This window comes from Daucus carota, chromosome 1, assembly GCF_001625215.2.
Source record: "Daucus carota subsp. sativus chromosome 1, DH1 v3.0, whole genome shotgun sequence".
NCBI lineage: Eukaryota > Viridiplantae > Streptophyta > Magnoliopsida > Apiales > Apiaceae > Daucus > Daucus carota.
Genome location: NC_030381.2, coordinates 1,719,776 through 1,726,940, shown reverse-complemented (window position 1 = coordinate 1,726,940; position 7,165 = coordinate 1,719,776). Strand labels below are relative to the sequence as shown.

The window sequence follows — 7,165 nt, the reverse complement described above, 5'->3', positions numbered from 1 at the left end:
ACGGATATTCAATTTTAGTATCCTCGTATTGACAACAATAACAGTTTTCCTACTTTGAAAAATAGGGATAAGTTCTGTGGAGACCACGTTTTCACTTGAGACTTGGAGATTACTTATGTACTGCAACTAAAATACTCCATAAAAACATTGCAAAACGTATCATTTTTCGAATCATGTTCTACAAAGGTCATTATTTTATTGACAATCTTGCAAATTTTACACATTTGACAAATAAAGCATTAAAAAATATATTATTTTACAAAATCATGTTTAGTCTGCAGAACATTTGTTGATTTTGCAGAGCATACATGTTCTGCTTGTTGAGCATAAATAATTTTCAACATTTTCAATGAAATAGTGATACTTATCGAATGTACTTCGCAAAACAATAAATTTGGTAGTGTTTTAATTGCAGAATATAAGTGGTCTTCAAGGTTTTCGATGAAAACGTGGTCTCCATAGAACTTTTCTCTTTACGATTTTTATATTTTACTGTTTTGTTTATTTGTTATAAAATATTTGAAAAATATATTTTCTAATTCTTTCGTGTTTATTTGATTTTTTAGAAAATTAAATAAGATACAAATAAATACATGAAATCAGGATAATATTAAAACTTGTTCACGTCCCTTTTTTTATAATTTCCCACAAAAATATTTTTCAAGAATAAAAAAGATACTATAATCCCTAATAAGATGCGCACAATAAAAGCATGCATGCTACATGCAATATATTCACGTATATCCTATATACATGTAAATTCACTTGCGCGCTCCACACTTACAAAATCGGACTACATTCGATATTCATTTATTCGATCTCGATTTACATATTTGGTAGTCAACAAAATCCGAGTTGAAAAGTCGTTAGCAGCGTTTAGAGCTGTCGCTACAAAACACACACACAATCGGGAGCTTGTCATAACCCGGCCTGCCGACTGCCGGCCAACACAAACTCCACTCCCACACGCATATAAATTGATATACTACTCATCATTTCTCTATTCATCAATTTTCTACTCTGCAAAGCAATTCACAAAACCATCAATGAGGAAACCCGGAGCATATTCCGGCCTCCTCTCCGGCAGCATATCCGGCCCCCACCTGCTCCCCCTAGCCAGAATCAAGAAGATCATGAAGAAATCAAACGACGACGTCAAGATGATCTCCGGCGAAGCGCCTATCGTGTTCTCGAAGGCCTGCGAGCTTTTCATTGAGGAGCTGACGAAAAGGTCGTGGAACATGACCATGCAGGCCAAGAGGAGGACTCTGCATAAGGAAGATGTGGCTGCGGCGGTGGTGGCGACGGAGATCTTTGATTTTCTGGTGCCCATTGTGTCCGTCGACGACGACGGGGAGGATGGGATTGAAAAGAAAGAAGAGAGTTGATTTTAGGGTTATGAATGTATATTGGAGAACGCTGGATTTTAGGGTTCTCGGACATTTATTTTCAGTTATGTATACGATAAAACAGAAACAGAAACAGAAATTTAGCGACATGTTGGGTGGAACTATTGGGTCGCAAATGACATTTGTACTTGTAGTTAATTGTACTTGACAAGTTGATGATGGAAACTAATGTGTAACTAACAAGATCAACGTGTATTGTTATTGTTTTTGTGATTATTGGTGTCTTTATATCAATCTTTTCGTAGTTTACTGTCCAAAAAAAATATGGTCATGTCGTATACTCTTTTTGTAACACCCGGTCTCACATCACATCGAGGAGCGTGGAGACTTTAGTTCAATTATAATATTAGTAAGAGTCATACTCTAGTGAGAACCAATACTAAGGTGAGATGTGAGATCTAATTCTAGCCACTCATTCAAAAGTTCCATCTACATCCATCACCACTCAGTAATTTTACCCACATCCTCATCACCTGCCTTCATCTTCTTCCTATTCCGATCGTCACCTCCGATCACCGGCAACCGCCATCTCCGGCCACCGTCTCCGGCCGTCGGAAGTCAAAAATCACCACTGTCAGCAGAAATCATCGAATTTTATAAAATCACCAGAAAGCAAACCACCGCACCACCACCTTCTCCGGTCACCACACTGCCCACCACCGACAACCACTGCCTGAAAATCACCATATCCAAGCAGAAATCACCAGATCTTAGTAAAAATCACCACAATCAAAAAAATCCGGCAAAACCACCATTAATCATCACACTTGCCTCCTCCGCCACCAGGCCCACCACCACTGCCATACGCACACTACCGCCGCCACATAATCACCAGGCGGATTTCAAAGTGACCTAAAATCAATACAAATCAACAAAAGACAACATAAAATCACCTGCTGTGCAATAAAAAATCACCACCGACGACTTTTGTAGATCTGAGCACATATTACAGCAGGTTACAAATCTTCCACCGGTGATCGGTGCGGCGGAGTTGCCGCGGAATAGAGACACAACTGAGGTTGTCGTATTTGTTGGATTTTGAAGGGGTGGAAGGAGGGTTATGGTGGTTGGGTTGTAAATCGGAGAAGCCGAGGCTAGCAGGTCGAAGGTCGCAACATCGATGAAGAGTGATGAAGAAGTGAGGAAAGGGGATGGTAGAAACTCAGGTAGTGGTAACGACGACGACGACGTAGAATAGAACAACGTTGGCAGAGAAGGTTGATGGTTGGAGGCGGACTGTAATCAGGGGGGAGAAGTAGGGGGAGACTGGCAGTGTTCCGACGTGGTGGCTGTTGAAGGTGAAGTAGTGGCCGGTGCGTAGCTGTAGTGAGTGGTATGATGGTGGATGGATGGTAGAGAGGTGGATGAAAGAAATGAAGTATAAAATAAACATTTAAAATATGTGGTTGTGATTTAATTTAGGGATAAAAATGTGTGGTTGAGATTAGATCTCAGATCTCATAATAGTTGGGGTTCTCATTTGAGCACTTGCCATATTAGTAATACACCAACAAATCATGATTTTTTGGGGCCTGTATTGGGCTTGTGGATTACCCAAGTTGTTACAGTTGGGCCAGTTTATTTGGGCTTATTTTCGAATTCGGATTTCAGGAGTTGACCCGATTTTCGAAAAAGACTCGGAATTTGATCTGGGTTGTTAATACGTAACATGTTAATTGGACTAATATCACGTCCAATACGTAACATGTTAATTCTGTATCAAATCTTGAATATTTTGGTCAACGGGACGAGACTAATGTAATTTTCATTAAAATTACTGTGTTTAGAATCAATATCGAAACCATAATTTTAATCAAATCGGATTTCATAAGTTGGAATTATATCTACAATACGAATAAGTATTTTTTAACATTATCAAATTTCGTCAAGCTAAAACCCAAAATAACTACTAATTTTCGGAGGTCAGCCGGAATCTGGAAACAAAATTTAAGCTAATTCCCTGTTTCCTCCACAGTCTATAGTCTATACTGTATCTTCTGTTAGTATATAGATTCGAGTTTATTGTTGGTTTTAGAGCATCTCCAACGGCGTTGGCTATAATCATTGGCTAAATTAAATCTGTAAGACATTATCTAAAATTTGCTGAACCTGTAAGACATTTTGCTTCAATGGTACTGACTATATTGGTTGGCTATAATTTAAAAATAGTATGTTATTAATATTTTAAATTGTTAAAATAGAATATATCATTTCAATATGGTAATAAATGATGTACAATCTTTCTACAGATTTTCTTACAGACCTGTAGAGGTTCGACAAATTTAGCCATCCATAGGAGGTTGGCTAAATTTATAGACAACAGGTGAGCATGATTGGAGTTGAGTTTTTGGAGTTGTTGGCTAAATTTTTTTATTTTAAGTATGCCAACTCATATTTTAGCCAAGGGTTTTAGATGGTTGGAGATGCTCTTAAAGTTAAGATCTTTAGTCTCTTGCAACTGCATCTTGTTCATCGATCTATATACACATTTGCCAGTACCTGGAACCGTATTGTTCGATTACTTCACCCGCAAAATCAAGATTTTACAGCCACGAATTCCACCTAGAAAATTGGAGGTGAAATAGTATTTCATGAACACTGATTTTCCCATCCTCTAAATTTTTGGCCTTAGATTTAATTTAAGGTGAATGACCAATAATAGTAATAAAAATGTTAATGGATTGCTGGAAATGAAAGGTTGGAGATGGTTGATAAATATGAAACATTCTTTGGTGTCTGCAATGGGGATAAAATCATTCAGCATTCCTCAATGGACGATTAACATTACTAAATAAAACTCTTTCAATTTTTTAATTCTTTTAATTAAGATTAGTTAAGAATAATCTTCTGTTTACAGTTTGGATTAGGATTAGATAGTAACATATTAGGAAGAATGGCTTTTACTGGATCAACACAGAAATGCAAGGCTTGTGACAAAACTATTTATTTCGTCGAGCTGGTGTCTGCTGATGGAGTTCCTTATCATAAGAATTGCTTTCGATGCAGCAACTGTAATGGCAAGCTTTCGGTATGAATCCTTAACTTTCTTCGCTATATATCTACCTGCACGTGCAGGGGCGGATCTAGGATTCAAATCTTAGGCTTCTATATATTTGTAAAATTTAGAATGGTGAAAAAATGTCAAAAAAACAAATAGGATGGACACGTGTCCCTCGTGCCTCTTACTAGATCCGTCCTTATGCATGTGTATTACTACTTGTGTATGTGATGAACCATTTTGTGAAAATAGATAAGCACCTATCACTCCTTGGAAGGAACTCTGTTCTGCAAACCTCACTTTGAGCAGCACACGAAGGAGAATGGAATTGTACCCAAGATAACACAATGTGAGTACCTTAATCTTTTCGGGTTTTGAATGAAATACTCAGACATAATTGCTGTTTATTCTTTGAAGCTAACCTTCTGGTTTTTGGTCTGATAATTTTGTTTTCCAATTCTGAACTGGTTCATCAGCTGGAAAAGACATGTGGGTAAGCAAGTTAGCTAATTGGCCTTGTTCTTCGAGGTTTCTTACATACTAAACCTTCTAGGATGTCATGAAAAATAATCTGCACTAATGTACACAGGATAAGGCGAAGACGCCTAGCAAACTTGCAGGCATGTTCTCTGGTACACAGGATAAATGTACAGTTTGTAAGAAGACAGTGTACCCCATGGAGAAGGTTTGTGAAATCTCCCTTGTACACGTAACAGATATCGGTTTGGATATATGATCAATTTTGTTATATTCAGGTGACGGTGGAGGGAGATTTTTACCATAAGAAATGCTTTAAGTGCGCCCATGGGGGCTGCAGCCTTACGCCATCCAATTATGCAGCATTAGATGGAATTGTATACTGCAAGCCCCACTTTTCGCAGTTATTTAAAGAGAAAGGCAGCTATAACACACTCAATAAAAGTTCTGCGAAGAAAAGTGAGACTGATCCACAAGAAACAACAGCAGGTGATGAGAAGCCAGCTGAAGCAGCAGAAGCAACTGAGGAAGAAGCTTGATACTGTCCTGTATTCGGTGCATTGATTCCCAAATTATGTATTTTTCGACTTCTGTCTGTATTGTTTACATTTTTGATTTTGAAGAACCTTTGTATAAGGTGCACATTTAGGATTACTTTTACAAACTGTAAAACAGGGAGCAAAAAACTTTCTTGATGTTACAATGAAATTGTGTTTTGATATGACATATTTAATTTTTCTTCATACGAAACTGCATAATGTGTTCGATAGAAAGAGCTATCAGCTGGAGACTTGATAAAAAGATAACAAAGATGGCATAATACCAGTACTAAAAGTCTGATGGCTGCATCTCTGAGAAGTAAATACCAGAAGGACCGTTATTAGGCAAAAGTGCCACCATCGTTGGAGCTCTAGCGCCTTCCTCGGGTGTCAAGGGCCCTGTTCCACTTGTAATATCTGTTTGGACATAGCCTGGATGAACACAGTTAACTGATATATTGGGGTGATTTCGTGCCAGCAGTCTTGTATAGGCATTGATGGCTGCTTTTGATATTTTAAAAGCCGATGCTTTAATAGGCCAACCATTAGCCTTCAGTTTGTTCTCCTTGAAATCCCTCAAAAACCACTCTGCAATCTCATCAATCTTCTCCTCTGTCAAGTTCTCCACATCATCCAGCTCCGCTTTCACTTTCACATTGCAAATCCACTGACATGAACAACAAGAATGTGATATGTAAGTTTCTTGTACACAATTTTCTGATTGTTAAGTATCAATTTTTCTTATAGTACTTTTAATTCTCCGAATGTTCCTGTCATATTCACTATTCTTGCTGAATCAGAGAGTTTGAGTAGTGGAAGCAGCTCTGCAGTGACTGCTTTTGCTCCATAGTAGTTTGTTCTCAGACAGTCTTCTGCTAATTCATAGTCCTCCTCGATGATTCCTTTTAACAGCTGAGCATTCTCATCATTCACCTGATACTGAAGGAACAAAATCATTTTGGTTCACGGCTAATACACGTATGCTATAACACAGAGTAGTTATGCTATGCAGCAATCAGCAGTGCTAGATACTTACAAATCCTCCTCCATCTATAAATTTCTCAGGGCTCACAATAATAAGTCCAGGAATTGCTGCATTATTCACCTGGAGAAAATTTCCGGTATAATATTAAGTATTAAGCACACACAGACCAATCAAATATAAAATTTAATATTGATTTCAGCATGCATTAGACTGAATATCTAGGAAAATCATGACTGCATAGTACCAGAATGTCAAGTGTTCTGAAGTTGATTTCGACGAACTTTGCTAAAGCTGCAATACTTGCAGAGTCTTTTATATCTAGCTGATGGAAAAACACATCTGAGAGCCCAGAAGCTTGAAGCTTTTCAAGAGCTTCTCTTCCTTTTAGTTCACTTCTTGCTGTTGATATGACTGCTAATCCATTTGCAGCTAGCTTCCTGCAGATCTCAAAACCGATTCCTTTGTTTCCTCCCGTTACAAGGGCACACCTATAAACAAACACAGAACATAGTATCGTATTGTTTCTGATGAAAACCGGGTTTTAATCTAATTTTATGAACTAAGATGGTACCTTTTTACAGAAGGATTGCTGGTTTCTGCCATTGCTCTCTGGGTAGATGATAATAAGCTTTTGTGATTGCTTTGCAGGGCTCTTTTTGTCTTATATTGTTTCTGCGTCAGCTTCTATGATTGATTGATTGATTACTAAAGGCCCACAAGATAAGTAAAACTACATTGTTTATAGGTATCTTTTTCT

The 7,165-nt window shown here is 37.9% G+C and overlaps 3 protein-coding genes across 3 annotated transcripts; 2 read left to right on the top strand and 1 right to left on the bottom strand.

Annotated features, from left to right (window-relative positions):
* Positions 1–1,046: 1,046 nt before the first annotated feature.
* LOC108199671 (nuclear transcription factor Y subunit C-3) lies at positions 1,047–1,388 on the top strand. Its single transcript, XM_017367602.2, has one exon. It carries the CDS (start codon positions 1,047–1,049, stop codon positions 1,386–1,388), a length of 342 nt encoding a protein of 113 aa, XP_017223091.1.
* Positions 1,389–4,214: 2,826 nt separating this feature from the next.
* LOC108205521 (LIM domain-containing protein WLIM2b) lies at positions 4,215–5,522 on the top strand. The gene is made up of 5 exons (XM_017375512.2): positions 4,215–4,437; positions 4,660–4,756; positions 4,884–4,900; positions 4,997–5,092; positions 5,163–5,522. Exons 1-5 carry the CDS (start codon positions 4,303–4,305, stop codon positions 5,421–5,423), a joined length of 606 nt encoding a protein of 201 aa, XP_017231001.1. The 5' UTR covers positions 4,215–4,302; the 3' UTR covers positions 5,424–5,522.
* Positions 5,523–5,553: 31 nt separating this feature from the next.
* Positions 5,554–7,138, bottom strand: LOC108205520 ((+)-neomenthol dehydrogenase). The gene is made up of 5 exons (XM_017375511.2): positions 6,980–7,138; positions 6,653–6,896; positions 6,460–6,528; positions 6,174–6,362; positions 5,554–6,090 (listed from the first exon to the last, which is right to left on the bottom strand). The coding sequence occupies exons 1-5, from the start codon at positions 7,009–7,011 to the stop codon at positions 5,713–5,715; spliced, it is 912 nt and encodes a 303-aa protein (XP_017231000.1). The 5' UTR covers positions 7,012–7,138; the 3' UTR covers positions 5,554–5,712.
* Between the last annotated feature and the right edge of the window lie 27 nt (positions 7,139–7,165).

Excerpts from the sequence above, each read along its gene's own strand:
- LOC108199671 (XM_017367602.2), top strand. The coding sequence starts at position 1,047 with ATGAGGAAACCCGGAGCATATTCCGGCCTCCTCTCCGGCAGCATATCC.
- LOC108205521 (XM_017375512.2), top strand. The coding sequence starts at position 4,303 with ATGGCTTTTACTGGATCAACACAGAAATGCAAGGCTTGTGACAAAACT. Across the intron at positions 4,438-4,659 it reads ACTGTAATGGCAAGCTTTCG|ATAAGCACCTATCACTCCTT; the intron begins GTATGAATCCTT and ends TTGTGAAAATAG. Across the intron at positions 5,093-5,162 it reads CAGTGTACCCCATGGAGAAG|GTGACGGTGGAGGGAGATTT; the intron begins GTTTGTGAAATC and ends TGTTATATTCAG.
- LOC108205520 (XM_017375511.2), bottom strand. The coding sequence starts at position 7,011 with ATGGCAGAAACCAGCAATCCTTCTGTAAAAAG. Across the intron at positions 6,363-6,459 it reads TTATAGATGGAGGAGGATTT|TATCAGGTGAATGATGAGAA; the intron begins GTAAGTATCTAG and ends TTGTTCCTTCAG. Across the intron at positions 6,091-6,173 it reads GAACATTCGGAGAATTAAAA|TGGATTTGCAATGTGAAAGT; the intron begins GTACTATAAGAA and ends TGTTCATGTCAG.